Below are 25118 nucleotides of genomic sequence, written 5' to 3'. Positions count from 1 at the left end.
TATATATATATATATATATATATATATATATATATATATATATATATATATATATATATATATATATATATATATATATATATATATATATATATATATATATATATAAATATAAATTTTCTTCATTTATATGTTTTTGATTTATTCTCTAGGGCAGGGATATGCAATTAGCAGACCTCCCCAGCTGTTGCAAGACTACAAGTCCCATCATGCCTCTGCTTCTGGGTGTCATGCTTGTGGCTGTCAGTCTTGTTATGCCTCATGGGACTTGTAGTTCTACAACAGCTGGAGGTCCGCTAATTGCATATCCCTGCTCTAGGACCTCTGCTTTAAAAAATATATATAATATCTGGGGGTTCTAAGTATTTTTCAAGCAAAAAGTACTGATTTGTTGCATGTAAACAACGTGCCAGCAAAGACCTGGTCTGGAAGTGGGTATAGAATGAATTCCGTGGTAAATCATGCTTCTAAAGTACCATTGAACACGTAGATTATAAACTATACGCATGCAAATAATTGTTTCTGCTATAAAATAAAACTACACGTTTTTGGTTGATTATTTTTTTCCAAATCTAATTGCATTCTTAAAATTGTTGATCCGCAGATTTGTGACATCGCAATTAACTGGGCTGGGGGACTTCACCATGCTAAAAAATTTGAGGTAATAATTCTATATTACTTTTGCACATTTTCTTTAAAGGCTAAGTTCACTTGCAGGCCATACACTGAGCAAATTTCTTTCCTGCAACCCCATCCTCAGACAGCGTTAACGGAAATCCCTCCCGCCAAGCCATTGTATTGTCCCGGCGGGGGGGAAGCCGTCCACACTGGGAGAATACATTGATTATTGCTAGTGTAATCGTACGTAAAATCTGGCAGGCTGGTTATATCCAAGTTGATCGATCAACTTGGAACAATCAGCTTGCCCATACATGGTTTGCATCTCTGCCGGCTTCTTCTGAACTGGCCGAGAATCAAACAACCTATGCCCGGCCCTAGACCTACCATCAGTTATGAAATACAAGAGCCTGTTTGCTTGAATACAGAGTAATTGGATAGATGGTGTGTTATCCTATTCCATAGTTTGGGTAAATCTAAAGGAGATTGTACAATCAGATTGTATAGTGCATGGCCACTTTTTTTACACCTAAAGTGAACTAGTTGCGCCTTTGGTGCCATTAATTGTTAATGGCACCCCAAACACAGAAGCAAACACGGTTTGCCACATGAAAAATAGGATTTTTTGGTCATACTTGCCTGTAAAATACTTTTCTTTGAGTACATCATGGGACACAGTCAGGCTAATATTCATTACCTGCTGGGTTATACCTCATCTCCAGGTAAATAGCCACTGGTAGACCAAAGGTCTTTAGACAGGAAATGATCCCCTATATAACCCCTCCCATAAAGGAAGTACTTCAGTTTTGTAGCAAGCAATGAATCTTCAAAAGTTTGGACAGATCTGTGTCCCATGATGTACTCGAAGAAAAGGATTTTACAGGTAATTATGACGAAAAAAATCCTATTCTTTTTCATACATCATGGGATTGGGTTTGGCTAATTTTCATTACCTACTGGGACGCCCCAGAGCAATAGCCTTGAGGAGAGGGAGACGCCCTGCCAAACAATAGCCATCAGAACTTATACGGCAGCCCGCAGCACACTGCAGCTGAAAGCTGAATCCTTGGCTGCTCGAACATCCACTTGATAAAATTTTGTGAACGTATGCACTGAAGACCAGGTAGCAGCCTTACAAATCTGAGCCACAGATACCTGATGGCATAAAGCCCAGGACAGTGATGGCAAACGCGTGCTGCTGAACGCCAGCACTGAAGCCACGCCCCCCCTTTCCCGTTCTCGAGCATCTGACGTTCCCTGCTGACGTGCCTGCTGTGGGAAATCCCTTCCTCGGAGCTACGGACACCACCGGAGCGACCTGGGACTGACCCCACACCGCAGCCCAGCTGGAAACCTGAGGACAACCGACTCAACTACTTAAATGTGAGTTTGATAACCACTTGCCGACCGGGCCATAGCGTGGTCGGCTTATTCTGGGAGGGCGTCCATGGACGTCCTCCCAGAATCTTGCTCCCGCGCGCCCTACAGTGTGCGGGGGGAGGGGGAGAGATCATTTGCAGAGTATGAGTACTGAGCAGCGCTGTGGGCACTACAGATCCAGCCCACTGCGCTGCTTAGTACCCGTCCTCTGCAGTACTCTGCCCAAAAAAAAGTTTAATGGAAAGCTCTGTTATTGTGTTTTTTTTTCTTTTTAAACAAATGCTGTTAATTGACAACTGTACGAGTTGTTTTTTCTAAACTAAAACCTCGGTATTCAGGTGTAATAAGTCGTTTTGTGTTGCGGTTTGGGCACTCGGGCTCATAGGTTCGCCATCACTGGCCTAGGAGGTTCCTACACCCCTGGTAGATTGAGCTCTGTTTCAGACCGTAGGCCTGAATGACCAATTGAAGGACCCAATTGCCAATGGAAGCTTTGGAAGCTGCCTGCCCTTTCTTTGGTCCTTTTGGTAAAACGAAATTAAGTCTGATCCTTGGAACTTTTGGCAAAACACGACCCTGTCATGGTGAAGGATCAAGTACTGTTCCCTGCATGAAAGGGCCACCAACTCTGACACCCTTCTAGCCAAGGTGATGGCGATCAGGAAGGCTAGCTTGCATGACAGCAAGTCTAATGGAATTTCTTTAAGTTCCGATGGTGGTTTCTGTAAAAGACAGCTTCAAGTTCCAAGGACACATACAGTGGGGCAAAAAAGTATTTAGTCAGCCACCAATTGTGCAAGTTCTCCCACATAAAAAGATGAGAGGCCTGTAATTGTCATCATAGGTATACCTCAACTATGAGAGACAAAATGTGGAAACAAATCCAGACAATCACATTGTCTGATTTTTGAAAGAATTTATTTGCAAATTATGGTGGAAAATAAGTATTTGGTCAAAATCTAAAGTTCATCTCAATACTTTTATATATCCTTTGTTGGCAATGACAGAAGTCAAACTTTTTCTGTAAGTCTTCACAAGGTTGTCACACACTGTTGCTGGTATGTTGGCCCATTCCTTCATGCAGATCTCCTCCTAGAGCAGTGATGTTTTGGGGCTTTCACTGGGCAACACGGACTTTCAACTCCCTCCAAAGGTTTTCTATGGGGTTGAGATCTGGAGACTGGCTAGGCCACTCCAGGACCTTGAAATGCTTCTTACAAAGCCACTCCTTCGTTGCCCGGGCGGTGTGTTTGGGATCATTGTCATGCTGAAAGACCCAGCCACGTTTAATCTTCAATGCCCTTGCTCATAGGAGGAGGTTTGCACTCAAAATCTCACGATACATGGCCCCATTCCTTCTTTCATGTACACGGATCAGTCGTCCTGTTCCCTTTGCAGTGAAACAGCCCCAAAGCATGATGTTGCCACCCCCATGCTTCACAGTAGGTATTGGGGTTCTTTGGTTGCAACTCTGCATTCTCTCTCCTCCAAACACGATGAGTTGTTTCTACCAAACAGTTCTACTTTGGTTTCATCTGACCATATGACATTCTCCCAATCCTCTTCTGGATCATCCAAATGCTCTCTAGCAAACCTCAGACGGGCCCGGACATGTACTGGCTTAAGCAGGGGGACACGTCTGGCACTGCAGGATCTGAGTCCCTGGCAGCGTAGTGTTACTGTGTGCCTTTGTTACATTGGTCCCACCTCTCTGCAGGTCATTCACTAGGTCCCCCTGTGTGGTTCTGGGATTTTTGCTTACCGTTCTTGTGATCGTTTTGACCCCACGGGGTGAGATCTTGCGTGGAGCCCCAGATCGAGGGAGATTATCAGTGGTCTTGTATGTCTTCAATTTTCAAATTATTGCTCCCACAGTTGACTTCTTCACAGCAAGCTGCTTGCCTATTGCAGATTCAGTCTTCCCAGTCTGGTACAGGTCTACAATTTTGTTTCTGGTGTCCTTCGACAGCTTTGGTCTTCACCATAGTGGAGTTTGGAGTGTGACTGTTTGAGGTTGTGGACAGGTGTTTTTTTTTTTATACTGATAACAAGTTCAATACAAGGTAATGAGTGGAGGACAGAGGAGCCTCTTAAAGAAGAAGATACAGGTTTGTGAGAGCCAGAAATCTTGCTTGTTTGTAGGTGACCAAATACTTATTTTCCACCATGATTTGCAAATAAATTCTTTCAAAAATCGGACAATGTGATTATCTGGATTTGCTTCCACATTTTGTCTCTCATAGTTGAAGTATACCTATGATGACAATTACAGGCCTCATCTTTTCAAGGGGGAGAACTTGCACAATTGGTGGCTGACTAAATACTTTTTTGCCCCACTGTAGGTGACCTAATGGGGGGAGGGAGCAAGTGAAGTTGCCCCCTGAATATAGGTTTGGACCAGTGCGTGGGAGGTTGAAGGCCTTTGGAATACTGATAGGGCCGAAACTTGACCTCTGTACTCCAAGCCAATTTGATTTCCACAGCTGACTGTAGAAAAGAGAATTCTCCCAATCGCGTATTTCCGAGGATGCCATTTTTTTGGCTTCACACCTAGCAATAGAAGTCTTCCAGACCTTATGATAGATTTTCCTAGTGACAGCTTTTCTAGCATTCACTAGGGTAGACACCACGGTTCCCGAGAGGCCACAGTCCTTTAACACCCTGGCTTCAATAGCCATGCCGTCAAATTTAGAGACTTTAAATTGGGGTGAAATATAGGACTTTGCGACTGTAGATCGGGGCAACGTGGTACCGTCCATGGCCTGTCTATTGTAAATCTCACAATCTCTGGGAACCAGGGCCTTCTGGGCCAGGCTGGTGCCACCACCAGAATGACTGGAACCCCCTCTCTCCGAATCTTATGCAACAAAGAGAGAGTGATTGGAGAGAAAGTATAAACCAGGGAGTACTGGCTCCATGGAACTTCCAGAGCATCTGCTCAGATTGCCAGAGGATCTCTTGTTTGGGACACAAACTGTAGATTGTTGTTGAACCTGGATGCCAGTAGGTCGACCTCTGGCCATCCCCAACATTGGCAAATTTCCTGGAAAACCCCAGGGTGTAGGGACCATTCCCCCGGGCAGATCTGGCGGCTGAGATAATCTGCCTTCTAGTTCTCTACTCCCAGGATATGGACTGACGATAGAATCGTCGGCACATGTCCCTCTGCCCAGGCTAGTATGTGGTTCACCTCCTTTAGAGCGGAACTACTCCTGGTACTGCCTTGGCGGTTTATATAGGCCACTGCAGTGGCGTTGTCGGACTGAACCCTGATAGGGTAGTCCTGAAGCTCCACCGTCCATGACCATAGGGCCAGTCGTACTGCCCGTAATTCCAGGACGTTGATGGGCAGGATCTGTTCTGTTCTTGACCATTTCCCTTGAGCTATGAGCCCCTCTAGGGTCGCTCCCCAGCCTGAGAGACTGGCATTGTAGTCGGTACTCTCCAAGTTACCAGGAGGAAGGATCTTTTTTTCTTTTGCAGGTTCTGATCCTGGAACCACCAGTTTAGGCTTAAGCGTGCCCGAGGAGATAAGAACATTGGATAATCCAGGGTTTGTCCTCTCCTGTTCCAAGTCAACAAGATGTCTTGTTGTAGAGGCCTGGAATGGAACTGGGCATAGAGCACCGCCTCGGAGTATACCATCCTCCCTAGAAGACTCGTATAGAGCCGAATGAAGGGTTGTCTGGTGCCCCTTATCTGATGCACCTGATTCTTCAGGGCACAGATCCTTGCGGGTGGCAAGAATACTCTTGCTTGGACCGTATCTAGGATCAGACCTAAATACTTTAGACCTTGAGCTGGTTTCAAGGCTGACTTTTCTGTATTTCTGATCCAGCCTAAGCTTTTCAAATACCGCACTGTGCATGTTATACTCTGCTCTAGAGCCTGTAATGAGTGATCTCTGAGCAGGAGGTCATCCAGATACCCAAGCACCAGGATCCCTTGGGCCCTTAAAAGACCCAGTACTGGTGCTAGAACCTTTGTCTTGAACACCCGGGGAGCTGTAGCAAGCCCGAAGGGTAGAGCCACAAACTGAAAATGACATTCCTCTACTGCAATTCGCAGGAACCTCTGATGAGGCTGAAAGATGGGTACGTGTACATAAGCGTCCTTTATATCAATGGAGGCTTAAATGTCTTCCATCTGGAGCGGACAGACTCCATCTGAAAGGACTGGATTAGTAGATACTGGTTCAGGTATCTTGGGTCCAAAAATGGGCCTTGTGACCTCGTTTTGGTTTTTAAACCGTAAAACAGGTTCACTCTTTCGGATACAGGAACCTGTACAATTACTCCTTGATGCACTAAATGATGTAGTGCCTGAAGAAATAAGTCTCTTTGGAGGATCTGAGGGAACGCTGGATCTTAAAAACCTCTGAGGGGGAACCCCCCACAACTCCAGCTTGTAACCGCGGGATATAATTGAGGTGACCCTCTTGTCCTGAATTATTGTTCTCCAAATGTCCGCAAAGTACAGCAGCCTTCCCCCTAGCTGATGGAGTGGGGGCGTCCCCTCAAAAGGAGGGCTTGGTGCTGGGTTTAGAAGAATTTTGGACACAGGGCTTTTCCTGGCCCTAGCCTTGCGGCTTGCCCCTGGCTCTAGCGCCTTGTTGGCGACTGAACTGCTTTGGCGCTGAGACATTTGAAGAAGCAGTCCCTGAGGTTTTAAACGAGGGATGCCTGGTGCTTTTCTTCACAGGAAGTAGAGAACTCTTCCCTCCAGAAATCTTTTGGATAGATTTATCCAAATGATCACCAAATGAACATTCCACATGAAAAGGGAAACCTGCCAATAACTTTTCACAAGGAAGCTCGGGCCACAAAAGTCTGCGTATATGTAAAGACAAGAGAGCCAAATGTGAAACCGGCTGTATTGAATCCTTTTAAGGTGTCAACAGCAAAATGCAGCGCTCGAGGAATATCTGTCTTATTTTCATTTTTTTTTTTAAAAATCTTTTTATTATTTTGCAAAAAAGAAAAAACAATACAACATCAAACAACCAGACGGGCAACATACCCATCCTCGAATCTGCCACGTAGGGCTGTACATTGACTAACATATTCTACTATTCCCTGAGCTCCCTCCCCCCCCCCCCCCCAACCCGACCATCCGTCACGGCTGCAGTAATTGAATAAGACATTTATACCCTGGATATATACATTTATGTTGTCCTCTGTATTACACAGTACTGTCCACACTTTTTATATATATATAGAAAACACATACCAGGAGATACTAACAGCTTCAATAGAATAAGGACATCAAAAACTAATGACTACATCTCTCCCCCACCAGGCCCACTTTATAATATTAATTCACTAACCTACAGCATATTTGTTACTTAGCCTACCGTTCCTGTTGAATCCAACCATGGCTGCCAAACTTTTGAGAATTTCTTTGGGCAACCTCTGAGTCTATATGTAGCCTTATACAAGGGTATGACCGAGTTGACCAAACCCTTCCAAAAGGAAAGAGTGGGTGCCGCCGTGTTCTTCCATTTCAGTAAGATAGCCTTTTTACCATAGAATAGGCTTATATTCAATAGAGTGCGGTGTGCCAAGGATGGCACCACTTCCTCCACCAACCCAATGAGGCATACTCTGGGTGTCAAGGGTACTGGGATACTGAGCACTTCTGTCAGACAGTCTGAAACCTCCCTCCAGAATGTATGTATTTCCGGACAGTCCCAAAAAATGTGTTTCGCATCTGCCGGGGAAAACATACATCTCCAGCACTTTCCATCTGATGATGGAAATATCCGCAACAGCCGAGCTGGAGATAAATAGATGCGGTGGAGAAATTTGAATTGGATCAGCCGATCACGAGCCGAAACTAGGTTTTTAAATGGGTGGTCCCACATATCATCCCAGTCTTCTCCTTGTAATTCTGGAACCTCTCTTTCCCATTTTTCCCTGCATTTAACCACCCCACTCGGTGTTTTCTTAAATAGAGATTTATATACGGTTGATAGTGGTTTGGGCAAGTCTTCATCTTTTAACATAAGTTCCAGTGAGGAAGGGAGACATTCCACCCCTCGATTCCCGAACTGCGCCCCGAAAGCATGGCGCAGCTGGAGAAATCGAAAAAAGGTAGAGTTTGGAAGGTCGTGTCTTGCCTTAAGCTGATCAAAAGGAAGAAGCTCTCCCTCCCTGACTATATCCTCCAGTTTCTTTACACCCCTACCAGACCACACAACAGGGTCTGGAATGGAGCAGAAATGCGGCAGATTTGGGTTAAACCATAATGGTGCAGACGGTGTAACACCCACATAGCTAGGGGACACTAAAGTAGTTGCAACCTCCCAAGCTTTAATAGTGGCTCTCATAGAAGTAGTCATGGGTAACCCCGACTTTGGCCCTCTGTATAGTGCTAAGCTCAAACTTTCATACGACCCTACATAGGCTGCTTCCAGAACATTAGCAGAGTCACCAGCCTCTGCCATCAGCCAGCGTCTGGCAAAAACCATTTGCCCCGCCAAATAATATTTTTGCCAGTCTGGAAGTGCCAAACCTCCCTGTCCCCACGGTTCTTGAAGGGACTTTAAACTTATCCTTGGTGCCTGTGGGTGCCATATGAAAGACCCAATGATACCATTGAGAGTGGAGTAAAAAGATTTCGGTATCCAATTAGGGGAATGGCGCAGAAAATACAGAATGACAGACAAAAATTTCATCTTTAATAGACTCACCCTTCCCATAAGCGACAGTGGTAACTTCTGCCATAATTGAACTTTGTGTTTTAGTCTGGTCACTAGGGGGAGGAGATTTAGCTTCATGTAATCGTGTATGTTAGCCGTGACCCTGACCCCTAAATACGTGATAGTGGAAACCCACTGTAGCGGGAGTGTATTGTCTCTTACACCCTGTGCCCCATGTCCTAATGGTAATATAGATGACTTGCCCCAGTTCACTCTCAAGCCAGAGAAGATAGCAAATCTGTCAAGAATCTCAAGAGCAGCTTTTAAAGAAGGCCCCGGATCTCGGAGGAACAGCAGCAAGTCATCCGCGTAGAGCGCCACGCTCTCCCGAATTGTCCCCACCTGAATTCCTCCCACCGCATCAGATCGCCTTAGTGCCCTGGCAATAGGTTCCATCATCATTGCAAACAGGAATGGGGAGAGAGGGCACCCCTGTCTAGTGCCCCTGTTGATTTTAAAAAATTTTGAGGTTGACATTCCCAGCCTTATTGCCGTCTGGGGTTTACTGTATAACATTGCCAACCAGCGACAGAACACAGGACCAAAACCCAAAGTTTCTAATACTCTATGCATATATCCCCAATCCACTGTGTCAAAGGCCTTTTCAATGTCTATAGAAACAATAACCCTTGCCGGATACTCAGGTGCTTCCATCTGAATATGTGTAAATAGTCGTCTCAGGTTTGTGTCCGTTGACATACCAGGCATAAAACCCGTCTGATCTATATCAATTATCGTTGGGAGGACCTTTGCTACCCGCATAGCTAAAATTTTGGCAAGAATCTTCAGATCCATATTTAGGAGTGCTATGGGGCGATATGAGGAACATTGCATAGGATCCTTTTCCGGCTTCAGAAGGAGTACCATATATGCCTCCATCATGGATGCCGGCAAAGTACCCTGTTCGCAGCAGAAGGCAAAAAGCTTTGTCAACCTGGGGGCCACTTGAGATAAATATGACTTATAGAAGTCCGCCGGGATCCCATCCGGTCCCGGCGCCCTCTTAGGGGGAAATGTCAGAATGGCAGACTCCACCTCCAATACAGAGATAGGTTCATCTAAGGATGCTGCATCAGATTCTGATAATTTGGCCATATTAAGGGTCTGCAATAATTCATCCAACTCACTAATGTTATAATGTGGTATAGGAGAATACAATTTTGAGTAAAAACGTACAAATTCCTCTAGAATGCTTTCTGGTTCAGTTATGAGAGTCCCACCCTCCCCTTTCACCACCGGAACACTAACCGGTGCCTTTTGGTCAGCAACCATATTAGCCAGGAGCCTACCATTCTTATCTCCTTCAGCAAAAATGACCTCCGCCCTTTGTTTAATTTCTTTTCCAGCCATAGCTTTAAAATGTAAATCAATCGAGCGTCTTGCTTCTAGAAGCGAGAGATACCCCTGCTCGGAAGGAGAGTCTGCCTGCACCTGTGCTGCCTCCCGTTCCTTGGCAAGAAGAGCCTCCCCCTCAGATTTTAGGTCTTTTTTTGCTGAACTGATAGCCGATATGCATTCCCCTCTAATCACTGTTTTGAAGGCATCCCATTCAATGTTGGGGTTGACTGAACCTTCGTTGCATTCCCAATATGTTTCTACTGATTTTTGAACATGTGTACACACTTGCTCCTCCAGTAACCAGTCAGGTGATAACCTCCAGCACCCTTTTTTAGATCCCGAAGGAAACTTTATGGTGAGCAGAAAAGGATTATGATCAGAAACTCCTCCCGACAAGTACTCCGCTGCACACACATACCTCAACAAGGATGCGTTTCCGAATGCTAAATCAATCCTTGCTGAAGACCTGTGCGCCGAGGACAAATGCGAGTAGTCTATACCATCAGGGTTCTTCCACCTCCACACCTCTGTCAACCCAGCCATATCTGCCCAGGAGCGTAATTCCACCGAGGCCGGTCTGGCGGCATTGGAGGAGTCCAGTACTCCGTCCAGAATTGCATTATAATCACCCATTATGAGAACTGGTAAATGAAGAAATGGGGCCAGTGTTACCATAAGATCATACAGAAATTTCACCTGGAATGGTGGAGGCATGTATATATTTACCAGTATGAATTTATGATTATATATTTCTAAGGAGACCGCCACATACCGTCCCCCCGGATCTGTAACCACCCGGTGAATTGTACAAGTTATAGCTTTACTTATTAGTATCGATACTCCTCTTGCATAAGAGGAGTATGTAGCATGGATCGCCCTTTGTATCCATGGTTTTCGCAGGGACAGAATCTTGCCACCCTCCAGGTGAGTCTCCTGGAGGAGGACGATATGTGGCTTCACCTGTTTCAAGTATTGAAAAACCGTTGCTCTTTTAAATTTACTGTTCAAGCCTCTGACATTCCATGATAAAATCCTTACTCTACTATCCATCTAGGAATATTAAGAAATAGAATACCTGTAATATAACTTGTAATTGTGCATTAATTAGTTGAAAAGCCCTATGTGAGGACATGTGTATCTTTAGGTACATATATGCAGCATCAGTAGAGCAGCCGTGACAATGGTCTAACAACACCCCCCCTGCTATCATACCAGAACCCAAGGAACCTACGAAAGGGTTCCAACCTAAAAACTGGTAGAACAAAATTTCAATCTCCATCTGAAATTGAAAAAGAAAAAAAGAAAAAAGAAAAAAAAGAAAAAAACAAAGAAAAAAAACAATTGTCTGGTATGCAGCTTGATCCCAGAAACAAACAACCCTTGGAGAGTTCCACCTTGGAAAACGAAAGTTCGGCATCAGTTAAGTAAAGAAAAGTGTCTATGCATTTCCAGGAGGTCTCCGGCAGCAGTTTAAATAAGGGACAGCTTGCACCCGACCACCCGTGTAGAACAGACCGACGGTAGAAAACAAAAAATATCACGAAAAAGTAATCAGGAACACAGTTGCAGTGAGGATTCCATTCCCTTCCCATCTTAAGAGACTCAGGATCAAATTGGGAAAACAGAGAAAGTAGACAGGGTATGTCTCCCTTCGGTATTCCGAGATGACATATCGATCAATAGGGGGTCACCCCCCCACAGCAATCCACAGTCGCCACGAAGTCCCACTGTAAGTCAGCCCGGAACATCAAATCGGAGGATAACTAAACTCCAGCAAAAAAATATACGTGAATAGACAAAAAGAAAAGAAAGTAAAGTAAAGAAACCCCCGAAACATGTTACTGAGTCAACCGACAGTGCTTGAAACATTATGGGTTTGCATCCAGCCAGTCACATGCCTCTTGTGGGGCATCAAAAAACTTTACAGAGCCTTTATATTGCACTCGGAGACGACTTGGATACAACATGCTATATTTCAATTCTTTTTCTCTGAGCCTTCTCTTCACATCCGTGAAAGATCTACGTCTGCGTTGCGTTTCCGCCGAGAAATCTGGAAACAGCATAATTCTGGCATTTTCATACCTGAGATCCTGGTGCTTCCGTGCCTCGGCCAGTAACATGTCCCTGTCTTTATAATTTAGAAAGCGTACCAGGAACGGACGGGGGGGGGCTCCGGAAGGCCTGGTTCCCGTAGGGACTCTATGGGCCCTTTCTGCCACATATGTTGGGGGCATGTCCCCCAATGATAACAATTGCTTGAAGAATTGTTCTGCAAACGTCGACGGGGATGACCCCTCCACCCCCTCAGGGAGCCCCACCACTCTTACATTATTTCTGCGTTGGCGGTCCTCAGCGTCGTCTGCTCTGTGTTGCAGGGCCCGGACCATATCTTTCAATTCGTGTATCTGGGAGCCTTGTGCATGAGTAGTATCCTCCACTTCGGATATGCGGTCCTCCGCCATTGTTAATCTGCCTCTAATTTTGTCAAGATCATGGCGGATTAAATTACATTCTGATGCCAAGCAGTCTATGCGGGTGACCAGCTCTGACTTCGAAGCGGCTATGGCCTCCAGAATAGGACCCGTGATTGCTGCAGTGTCTAGCTCAATTTCTTGCGGCAGAGAGGGAGATGTCTCCGGGGCCTGCTGTGGGAGAGACTCACGCTGCGCCATCTTCCCTGCCTGTGTCTTGGCGCGCTGTGTAGCCGACACAGGGAGCGTGATAATGTGGGAGGAGCCAGGCGCCATGCTTTCTCGAGACCGCAGCTGCCTCTGATCTAACGGCAGCTGCGAATGCTGTTTAGCCTGCTTCTTCTGGCTCGCGGATGGCATCACTGCGTTCCCCTTCTCTTCCCCTTGATGTGGGGCCGTCAGGCGGCGGGAATTGGGCAGTTGGTCGGGCACAATCAGGATAAAAGAGCGGATACTAGCCGGAGCTCCTGGAGATCACGTCCTAACGCCTTCACATCCGGCCACGCCCCCTATCTGTCTTATTTTCAGGCAGATCATCCTCCTGGTCAGGCCTATCAGGCCGTTTGACCTGATCCTTTATGGACTGGCAGATACCAATTGCTGCAACAGCTGGCTGAATAGCTGAACTGGCTAAAGAAAAGGAAGCCTTTAATAATGACTCCAATTTCTTGTCAACAGGGTCTTTCAAGCCCTCGCGTTATCTACCGGACAAGTTAAGCTCTTGTTTAAGGAAGACTGCTGCGTCTACAACTGGCATGCTCCATTTATTTTTTTTTAACAAACTTTTTTTATCCATGGCATATAAAATGAAAACCTTAATGCCCCATACACACGAGCGGAATTTCCGTCGGAAAAATCTTGGATGTTTTTTCCAACGGAATTCCGCTCAAGCTTGGCTTGCTTCCAAGCGGTCACAAGTTCTCTGAACTTTCGACGATCAAGAACGCTGTGACGTACAACACTACAATGAGCCGAGAAAATGAAGTTCAATGCTTCCGAGCATGCGTCGCATTGTGTGTGGTGTTTTTTTGGATAGGAACTTTTTCCGACTGAAAAATAGAGAACCTGCTCTCGCTCTTTTGCTGGCTGGAATTCCGCCAGCAAAAGTCTGATGGAGCATACACACGGTCACATTTTCTGACCAAAAGCTCACATCAGTCTTTTGCTGGCGGCATTTCCGATCGTGTGTACGGGGCATAAGAGGAACAAAATCCTGTCGGGATGTTCCCAATGCATACACCGCCTGTTCCAGCAGGGGGTGTAGGGGGAAAGCCTGTGCGGCCTGAAGAAGCCTCAGGGATCCCAAGAGGACTAGGGGGGGCTCAGTCACCTCTGCAAGAGGCAACTTAAAGGCAGAACGGACCATTTCGGTCAGTCAGGATGAAAAGCCTCTGCAACAGAGAGGCAGACATCAACTGGATATCTTTTTGTCCAGATTGCTCGGAAGCAGACTCATCCGCCAGGCCCTCCACAGAATCCTGAGCTTTTAGCTCGTCATTCTCAACACATTCCTGCTCCAAACTAGAAGGCTCCAGGGACGAGGCCGAGGACAGTTCATCCTTGGTGATAAAGGGTGAAGCAGCAGCTTTGACTATAGGCACAGTACCAGATAGGCGCAGCGGCTCAGATTGCCCGGAAGCCTCTGGTCCTTCAGGGGATACAGCACTAGGGATACAACTAGGTTCATCAGGAACTACTGACCACATATGTGTGCCCTTCCCTGTAGTGTTAGTCCCACTCCTCTTTTTTGCAGACATTTAATAGCCACAAAAAGAGTACCTGGTAGTATTAACACACCTCAGAAGGAAGACCCATTATAATAGGGCTCACCAAGCCTCTATGCAACAATCCTGCTAAGCACCTTTGCCTGCCAAGTAACACTTGGTGACTCACGTGACCCAGGTAAGGAGAAATGAACTGCTGCAAGTGCCTGTTCAGAGTCTGCTCTGTGTCCCACAGCTGCCTTCTGAAAGCACCGCATTCTTGGCATATACAGCTTAAATAAGCTGGCTGTGCACCAGAACGTCCTGTGCATGCATGCACATGTGCGTGGTCCCGGCGAACGTGCATGGCTGTATTTGCGTATTACGCAAATCTTCGTACACCCAGATAAAGGCTACTACGCATGTGCGTCAAAGCTGCGTGCGCCATGGCCGCCAAACAAACTGCTAAGTCCAGCGGCGCTTTTGCAAATGCACGTGTGCCATGGCTGCCAAACAACTGTTCAGCACAGCGGCACTCTTGCGAACGCACGTGCGCCATGGTGATCCAAGGCGAAATGGCGCACAGTCATGCGCCATCATACAGGTAAACAGCCAGACACAAGCAAAAAAAGGTACACTTTGCAAACACCCACAGCTAGCCCAAAACTCCCCCGTATGGTCATCGCACACAGGTGTCCAGCCTGTAGCTAGCTTGACTGATTGTTACAATCACTGGGACACCCTACAATAATAAAGGGTTTTCACTTACCCATCCATGCGCAGGGAGCTTAGAAACTAAGAGCCCAAACTTCACCCATCACGGCAGGTTCCTGTCACTTGAGGACCTTCAAGGACTGTGTACCCTTTTCATGTTTAGGGTCCGCTCCCTTGGACCTATACAGCACCCTGCAGGAATGCCTGTGGTGTCCAGGATTCCACTTCGCAGGGTCCAGCGCCCGAAGGCCGCATTACAGGTAAAACCTCACAGGATCTTGAGTCTTCTTTGCAAGGCTCTGGTACCATTTTATCTAGGCATATAAAGCCTGTGTCAAATGGATCAGATCGGTCAATCACTTGATTCATTTAAGAACAGTTTGTGAGACTAAAGACCTGGAGCTCAGAGAGCTCAAACAAACCATACTATCCACCTTGCAGACACTGGTAAAAAAAACTAAAGTACTTCCTGCATGGGAGGGGTTATATAGGGGATCGCTTTATTTCTAAAGACCTTTGGTCTACCAGTGTCCATTCACCTGGAGATGAAGTATAACCCAGCAGGTAATGAATATTAGTCTGAGTCTGTGTCCCATGATGTATGAAAGAAAAATAAGTGACAAATGCAGCAAAATGCACAGTAAAAAGGTTCAAACTGCAATACACCAAAATGTGCAATGAGCTACTTTATCACATGTAGGGCAGCCCATTGAAATGGGTTGCCCTATGCTTGTCACACGAAAAACTAGCCTAAAAAATGCACGCTCCCACTATGCCAGCTGTTAATGGGTTCTAAAAGTGAAATTGGTATGTTTACACAAGAACAATGAAGCTCAATGTTCATGACAAGCTGGTCAGAAAGCGCAGCTTTGCCATGCGTTTCACAAACTGCAAATGTGCATCATGCTTGCATTGTCATTACATGTTAAAGGCACCCAAAGTGCGGGTTGCAGGCATGCGCTTGCCGTGCGACAAACGCGTTGTAAATGCACTAAAAAGTGTGATAAAAAAGCACCACGCTACGCTGCAGAAAAGTTCTTTGGGGTGATTGTCGCACATAGGGAAGCCAATCCAAGTGAATAGACTGCCCTATGCACGATGAGTGAAAACGCTTCAAAACGCCCCCAAAAAAAACCCCCAAAAAACGATTGTGGGGACGCGAGTTCCCGCTACGCTAAGATGTGAGCGGGGCCTGACAGCTGAGTGTCTCTGTTCACTCTGTCCTCCTATGTACTTGTGTAAAGAGAGCCATACAGTGTGCAACTTGATTGTACAATCTCTGTACTGTTTCCTTACCAGAATTAGAATAGCAGGACCCACTTGAACAATCCATTCAATTTGTATCAAATCAGACAGGCCCTTGCACTACATAGCTGATGGGAGATCTAAAGGAACTTCTACAGTCAGAATGTACAGACATGGAAAATAATAGTTGGTATAGTAATGCGGGAGGTGTGGTCCAAAAAGGTGAATAAGCCCTTTTGCGATACAGCAAGGAAGTCCATGGTGAGATACGATCTATGGGAACTGATGGACTCAAAAAGCTTTTTTAACCATCCAAACAGATAAATAAAAGTTCAAAGCTTCTGTTGAAACCAAAAAAGCCACTCCAGGTGAGTGAGTCTCCAGTTAATGCCCACACACTAGCTCGCATGCTGTGTTTCATGATTCCAGACTACTGCACTTCCAAAAATCCTCTTTGCTGAAGCTTCATGTGATCATGTGACAGGTGGTTAACAGATGGAGCAAGGGACAAAGGTAAATGCATTTTGTGCAAAAGTTAGCGCTTAGTCATTGAGGTAATGACCAAGCTCTAACATTTGCATGAAACGTGTCTACCTCTTTGTCCCCTGCTCCATCTGTTAACCACCTGTCACATGAAGCTTCAATAAAGAGGATTTTTGGAAGTGCAGCCATCCAGAATCATTTGCTTTATATCAAAGCTTCTATTGATGTAAGTATGAGATGAGCACATTGGGATTTCTGGGCCAGAAATTATAATAGAAAATGATTCTGTTCATTATGAAAAGTTAAATTCTGTCTGAAAAGGCGAACTTGGCCTTTAAAGCAAAAGTAAACCCTGATGGGTTTTACATCTTTTTTTTTTTCCCTTGCAAAGTAAAAGCATAATTGGCTAGTATGCATCGCTGGCCTCATCCATCCTCACCCCTCGGGGCCGTGGACTCCGGCTCTGTGACTGGCCAGAGTCGCGTGACGCCACTCCTGCGCGCATGGCACGGCATGAGCCCCTTTAGAAAGGACATGATCGTGCCCTTTCTTCAGTATGCATGCGCCGATGACATCAGCACAAGCGTAAATGGTAAATATCTTCTAAACCGTGCAGGTTTAGGAGATATTTCCAGTACCTACAGGTAAGCCACCTTAAAGGCTTACCTGTAGGTAAAAGTGGTGTAACTAGGTTTACAGCCACTTTAAGCTAAACTCCAGGTAAGCAACCAAATAATATTAATGTAATTTTGTGCAAACCATTTTTGTGATTGAGGAGCCTCTTGTAGAAAGTATATCCAAATTTTTTTACCTTTAGTCAGCAACAATACAGCTTGGTCAAAAGCCCTGATCAGTAAAGGAGTGACACACTGGTGAGGTCACCCCTCTGCTAGGAGCAGACTGTTGAGGTTGTTCCTCTGCTTTGCTCAGACTGATAAGGTCACCCCTCTGCTAGTAGGATACCGTTTAGGTCATCCCTCTGCTTGGAGCAGACTGATGAGATAACTCCTTTGCTCACTCTGGTCTCTTCTTGTCTGGATCTTCATGATCAGAAAATGTTTTGCAGCAACATCTGATGGGCTCAGAATTCTGGCCTTCCATCTCAAATTGTTGCTGTGCGGGGCATTAAAGGGGCCTGATCTCAAACTAAATTTGGGTACTTACATATGTGGTGCATTTAAAAGTATAAAACTAAGTACAAGCTGTGAAATTGAATTCTATACCAGAACCGCAGCGATGGTACTCCAAGGGGGTTAAATACCTGTGTCATCTATATGATGCACAGGGGTTTAAGTCCTTTCAACAACTGCAAATAGACTTTGACCTACCACGCTCATACATATTCTTTTACTACCAACTCTGACACGCCATTTGTGCCCAGTTTGGCTCCCTAGCTGACCCCACGGTGGTACCGCAACTGGAGAAACTACTGGGACACCCCAACTCCACTAAGCTTATATCGACATACTATGCTGCTCTTCTGACTGTAACCCTAGATTCCAGCAAGATGGGTATCTATGGACTCTACTCTTACGGATGAGGACTGGTCAGAATTCAGTGACACGTATAAAACTTTGGTAATATCTTCTAAAGACCGTATAATCAACATAAAAATCTTTCACTTATCCCACTTAACACCCTCTAGACTACGCAGGATGGGCCTAGCCCCCGCAGCTGACCTTTTTAGAGGGTGTGGTCAAGAGGCAGATTTTGTACACTGTTTTTGGACCTGTCCAATAGTTTGGGTCTTCTGGGGAGAGGTAGGGTCTTTTATTTCGCAGGCACTGGGCCTCCGGAATATTCTTCACCCTAAGAACTGCCTGCTAGGAATACTTGGGGATCTCCACATCTCTATCCATGCAGAGACTCCTTCGCATCCTTCATTTCTATGCTAGGAAGACTATATTATTGACCTGGAAGGGCTCACAGAAACCTTTTAAGGTCTCTCTGGATATCACTGGTTAATGACTTGATACCACTGTACAAACTTACATTTGAGGTTTGGAAAAGATCCAAAACATTTCAAAAGATATGGGGCAGGTGGCTGGCCAGCCCCCTCACCCTCGCATCAGGTGGACCACGTGCTAGATAATGTGCATTATTGATATGTTGAACCTGTGTCAGGTACATCCTTCAGGTGTCCTCATAATGGGGAAAAATGTATTACCTAGTCTTGTGCTTAATGACGAGGCATCTGACATGAGCACTGTTTAATGTTTTAATGCAGGTTGTGATGCTTGGATACAGTGCATAACCGAAGTTGCGTTTTTTTTTTTTTTTTGTTTTTTTTTTTTCTTTCTTGTGTGTTGTGTAAGAATTTTGAATAAAAATATCTTTAAAAAAAAGTACAAGCTGTGACGAACCCGGGTATCAGATCCCTGCCCTCCTCACCAACTCGTGACAAAGGACTGGCCGCTCTCACACTGCAATGTCACTTACGTAACAATGCCACTCTTAGCTGAACCCTGCACAAATTTTTCAGCTTGTGGGACCACAATCTAGGTGCCATCAGCCTGAGAGTGATTGTCGTTAAGTTAATGAAGCAATTAACCCTTTAAACGCCAAACTGCCACCAGATAGCTTTTGGGCCTATCAACCCTTCACAATATTGGCAAGAACAATTGTGAAAAATAAATATCTGTACACAATCACCACAGAGAGGTATTGTCAGGATGTGCATGCCAGCAAACAAGAGAACTCCTCTGGACGAACTTCTGTGCCCTGGCTAATACATATTCGCATGCGCGAACTCCCGCACACACGGGCTGTCACACATTCTCGTGCACCTGTGACAGATGCTGGTGCCAAACAGACTATTTAAACTCAGCCAGTGCTCACGATTAGTGCTGCTTTGTCTTTAGTCGCCTGTGTAACCTGTGATCCTGTATCCTGCTTCCAGTTGCTGACCCGGCTTGTATTTGCCATTCTCTGAACTCCAACTACCTCAGCTTGTCCCCTGACCTTCGCTTCAGTCTGCTCCTTTGGCTCCTGTTCCATGAATCTGTTCCCGCCCGGCTTGTTTCCTGATCATGCTCATGTCTGTGCCCTGTAACGATCAATCCCGTCTGTGTATGTCCTGGCCTGCCTGACCTTGCTACTCTGCCTGCTGTCACCAGTACCAGCTGCCTCCCTTCTTGCTGGAGCCATCTGACGACGTCCTCACACGGGGCACTGATCTCTATACATTGGCAGGGGAGGAATAAGTGACATTACGCTTGTGAGAGTGTTAGGACGATTTACATTCCTAATGCCTATGATCACTTATCTGTTGTAAGTAGAATTTTAACAAATTGCCCGTTTTTTTTATTTTGATGCTGCGCAATGAGTTTTCCTTTTCTTGTACAACCAATGATTGGATCGGCTTCTGTGGATACCCTGAGGTTTTATCATTGGCTCGCTTTTACCAGCTGTTCCATATGGATGATCTGCAACTAATGTGAGGGGTTACAAAGCTCACAGATGCGATTATAAACCTTGATAGGTCTTTGGATCTGGTAAGAAGATATTTTTCCCTGACTTATTCAGACACTGGGTGATGCACTGAATTTAATGGACTTTTCCATCTATACTTGCCAATATACTTATTAATATATGGACTGTGCATTGTGCTAAAAAATATGTATAATAAACTCAAGTTCATAAACAAGTCCACACATAAAATGTATATAACGAATGAATGTGTAAATATATTCCACTTCGTGTCTGCCAGTGCTCAAAGGGAATTGATAAAGTGCTCCATCCACAAGAAAAAATGATGGCCTCTTACCAGATCAGATGGATCCCTATTACAGCCTGCCGATCGGAGAGTGTTTGCAACGCTATCTGAGCTAGCTGGCAGGTTGACACTGCCGCTAGGGATACAATTCATGCTTGAATTTTTTAACGTCAATGTAAGTATAACTTTTATATATTTTTTAATAAAAAGTTGGCTGATTTACACTGAGGCTTCTCCCTTTCTATTCATGATCCTTGAATACATGGAGTTCGTCCCTGCAAGCATATCAAGACATGCTGTTTGAAATCTCCACACCTGTGATTACTCCTGCACAAGCTCTTCTGATCTCTAATAGGGATCCATCTGATCTGGTAAGAGGCCATCCTTTTTACTTGTGGACGGAGCACTTTATCAATTTCCTTTTGAGCACTGGCAGACATGAAGTGGAATATATTTATGCATTCATTCGTTATATACATTTTATGTGTGGACTTGTTTATGGACTTGAGTTTAATATATTTTTAGCACATTTGGAATTTTCTTTGCACAATGCATTTTTTTAATTAAATTTTTTTTTTTTTCACTAGTGATGAATTCAAGTATTTTATATACATTATTTGAGCACTCATTCTATAAGTGATTGTATCCATCTATTCACCTACATTACTTGTTGTATATCATCACGTGAGTTCACTATCTGAACCATTAACCAGTTCCCGTTCGGCGTATGCCAATGTACGTCGCCAGAATGGAACGGCTGGGCAAATGGGTGTACCCGTACGTCCCTTTTGAATTTGCCACCGTGCCATTGCGTGCGCGCCGGCCGGGAGCCCCGTAAGTCAGGTCCCGCTGACTCGATTGCTGCGGGGATACCTGCGATCGCCTCACGAAGAGGATGAACGGGGAGATGCTAATGTAAACAAGCATCTCCCCGTTCTGCCTAGTGACAGTGTCGCTGATCTCTGCTCCCTGTGATCAGGAGCAGAGATCAGTGACATCTAGACGCGCCCCCCCCCCCCTCCACAGTTAGTAACACTCCCTAGGTCATACCTAACCCCTCCCTAGCTCCCTAGTGGTTAACCCCTTCACTGACATTGTCATTTACACAGGAATCGGTGCATTTGTATAGCACTGATTGCTGTATAAATGACAATGGTCCCAAAAATGTGTCAAAAATGTCCGATGTGTCCACCGATTTTTATTATCACTGTGACATTATAGCGATCGCCGCCATTACTAGTAAAAAAAAATTAATAAAAATGCCATAAAACTATCCCCTATTTTGTAAGCGCTATAACTTTTGCGCAAATCCATTAAACACTTATTGCGTTTTTTTTGTTTGTTTTTTTTTTTACCAAAAATATGTAGAATACGTATCGGCCTAAACTGAAGAAAAAAAATTTTTTGGGGGGATATTATAGCAAAAAGGTAAAAAAATAATGCTTTTTTTTTTTTTTTTTTTTTCAAAATTGTCGCTATTTTTTTTGTTTTTTTTGTTTATAGCGCAAAAAATAAAAACCGCAGAGGTGATCAAATACCACCAAAAGAAAGCTCTATTTGTGGGAAAAAAAGACATCAATTTTGTTTGGGAGCCACGTCGCACAATTGTCAGTTAAAGCCACACAGTGCCGAATCGCAAAAAACGCACTGGTCAGGAAGGGGGTAAATTCTTCCGGGGCTGAAGTGGTTAAAGGATGATTTGGCCCATGTGTGGGAACCAAGGTTCTCTAGAAGCTCTGATAAATCTGGCGATTCAGATCGATTGACGCCAGAGAAAACGCATGTCAGAGGTCTGCTGGGCTGTCTCAACCTGTATGGACGATGCCACGAGTCTTCAGTCCTTTTGGGTCCAGCACCATCAGCCTTAGTCACACCTGCTTCTGACACACCAGAACCAATGCAGCTTGGCATAGTTCGTCCTTCCCTCTCTCCGGAGGAACACCTGCGTCGACAGAACAATGTGTTTGTACTGTGGAGAGATTGGCCATTATGTGAGGACTTGCCCAGCCAAGATTTGTACGTTCCTGACCCTTTCTATTGCCAACATGTTGCTGTCCCGCAACTCTTCTCACCTGGCTATCCTGATCTCATTGCAGCCTCTGGAAGAATTTATCCAAGTACCCGCTATAATTGATTCTGGAGCTTGCAGCTGCTTCATGGACTTGGCATTTGCCATGCAACACAAGGTTCCCCTGCAGCCAAGAGCTCGTGGGCTTTCAATTCCACTGGCAGATGGGTCACGCATTAAGTCCGGACCTGTCACCGTTACCCGCTATCATATCTGGTGTTCACAAAGAACTGCTACACCTGGACTCCATAGCTTCACCCTTATTCCCTGTCATCCAAGAAAAAGGCCTAGTGCGCAAGGCACAGCGTAACCCCTCAGGATTGTGAGGACAGACCAGGAAGTGTTTAAAAATTAATACATTTTATTGAAAAAGTATTTAACAATACAAACATTAAAATCAGTGTCAGTACAAAATTATATACATAGTAGTAATTGCCCTCTTAATTACTGAGGCGCTGATACACTCAGCTGTTATGGATGACGCCTGACATGTTTCAGACTCATTACTGTTACTATCATTTCCGGTGTTCACAAAGAACTGCTACACCTGGACTCCATAGCTTCACCCTTATTCCCTGTCATCTTGGGTATGCCATGGCTACAGGTACACAATCCCTGCATTAATTGGGGTACAGGAAGAATCGAGTTCTTATCACCCTATTGTCAGCAGCACTGCCTCTCCAAGCCGCAAACTCACTGACTTCAGTGCTGTGTATGGACTCTGATGCTGAAGCGTGCTCATCTGTTCTTGCAGCTTACCATGACTTCTTGAATGTGTTTAGTAAGAAAGGAGCAGAAACTCTTCCTCCCCACAGACCTTACAATTGCCCAATCTAGCGTCTTCCAGGGGCCTAAATGCCATTTGGGCGAATCTTCCCTCTTGCAGAACTTGAACTTGCAGTGCTAAAAGAAAATATTGATGAAAGCCTGAGGAAAGGTATTCATCCCTCCACATCCCCAGTTGGAGCGGGGATTTTCTTCTTCAAGGACCATTCCCTTCGTCCTTGTGTGGATTACCGTGATCTGAACAAAATCATGATCAAGAACTGTTATCCCTTACCCTTGGTGCCAAAGCTATTTCAGAAACTCCGATCTGCCATAATTTTCCCGAAACTGGACTTGCATTGGGGCATACAGTTTGGTGCGTAAACACGAGGGTGGCAAATGAAAGACTGCATTTCGCATCTGATTTGGGCACTTTGAGTACTTAGTAATGCCCTTCCAACTTTGCAATACCCCGGCAACATTTCGTCACTTTATCAATGATATTTTCCGGGATTACTTGAACTTATTAGTCATGTACCTAGATGACATTTGGATATTTTCTGCTACCTTGGAGGCTCATCAGGGACATGTCAGAAGTGTTTTGGCATGACTCTGACAGCATGGCCCATACGCAAAACCAGAAAAATGTGAGTTTGTGAGCCAGAGTATCCAGTTCCTGGGTCTAATCCTTTCCACAGAGGGCAGAAAGATGGACCCTCAAAGTTTTTCCCATTTTGGACTGGCCAGCTTCGACAAAGGGGTACAGAGGTTTGTAGGATTTGCAAACTTTTATCAAAGTTTATCAAGGGAATCTCTGTAAGAATTTCCCCTACTACTCAACTGACCAAACTATGCAATCGGATTCATTGCACCTCTGGGGCGCAGTCCGCATTTGAAAGTTTGAAAGGACTAGTTACTTCTGCACCTGTACTCCAGCACCCAGACCCTGCTCTACCGTATGTCCTAGAAGTAGATGCTTCAGAAACTGCAGTAGGGGCAGTACTGTCCCAATGTCAAGGGGCCAAGGAATTGCTACACCCTGTTGCATTCTTCTCATGCAAGTGGTCGCCTGCAGAAAAGAATTATTACGTTGGAGATCGCAAACTCATGGTGATACCTGTTGGATAGGACAGCTCACCCAATCTTGATATACACTGACCGGGGTCAAAAAAACACAAAACCGGATGCTCTTTCTTAGTGACTCAGGATGGTATCTGGCAGAACAGATTCTTCTATCTTCTGGGAACTATATTCTTTTGCAAGGGGGACCTGCTGTCGCAAATCAAGCAAGCATCTATAAGAATCTCGCCACCTTCTGGGATGGCGTTGCAAGTAAAGGATGGACTGTTTATAACATGAGTAACTTTTTTTTTTTTTTTTGGCATAGCTCCTAAACACCATTCCATTAAAGCCTATGTGTCCATGTACGCATAGGCTTTTAGGATAATTTAGAAGCTGCTGCGGTTAGGGGAGGTTCAACCTCCTCTAACCTCCCTCTCCTGAATTCAGAAGAATCGCGTTCAGGATAGGAACGGTTAGACCAGTGTTTCTCAACTCCAGTCCTCAAGGCGCCCCAACAGGTCATGTTTTCAGGATTTCCATTATCTTGCACAGGTGATTTGATCAGTTTCACTTCCTTAGTAATTACCACAGCCCTTTCATCTGAGGAAAATCCTGAAAACATGACCTGTTGGGGCGCCTCGAGGACTGGAGTTGAGAAACACTGGGTTAGACTACCGCCCGCAAAACACACACAATCCGTGCTTTGCGTTTTACTGTGGCTGGCGGTCAAAGTAGTTCAAGTGTACATGAAGCCTTAGTCTTTGGCACATTTCGTACCCATGAAAGGCACACAGACAGCAAACATTTTTGTAAAAGAAATAGTGAGGTTGCATGGCCTTCCTGTTAATATTGTTTC

At 45.1% G+C, this 25118-nt stretch overlaps 1 protein-coding gene across 5 annotated transcripts in view; it reads left to right on the top strand.

The window, feature by feature from the left end:
* The window catches only part of HDAC3 (histone deacetylase 3), an 89958-nt gene that overhangs the window by 27334 nt on the left and 37506 nt on the right, over positions 1–25118 (top strand). For 4 of the 5 annotated variants that reach the window (XM_073620959.1, XM_073620958.1, XM_073620957.1 and 1 more), the window contains one exon: positions 605–661. In XM_073620959.1, coding sequence (XP_073477060.1) covers positions 605–661 — 57 coding nt within the window. Of the gene's footprint in view, positions 1–604; positions 662–20672; positions 20739–25118 lie in introns of those variants that run through there. The other variant, XM_073620960.1, reaches the window with a different exon arrangement.

The sequence above is a fragment of the Aquarana catesbeiana genome, linkage group LG03 (assembly GCF_042186555.1).
Source record: "Aquarana catesbeiana isolate 2022-GZ linkage group LG03, ASM4218655v1, whole genome shotgun sequence".
NCBI classification, from domain to species: Eukaryota; Metazoa; Chordata; class Amphibia; order Anura; family Ranidae; genus Aquarana; species Aquarana catesbeiana.
The sequence above is the reverse complement of the archived record's forward strand: the minus strand, read 5'-3'. Positions and strand labels throughout refer to the sequence as shown.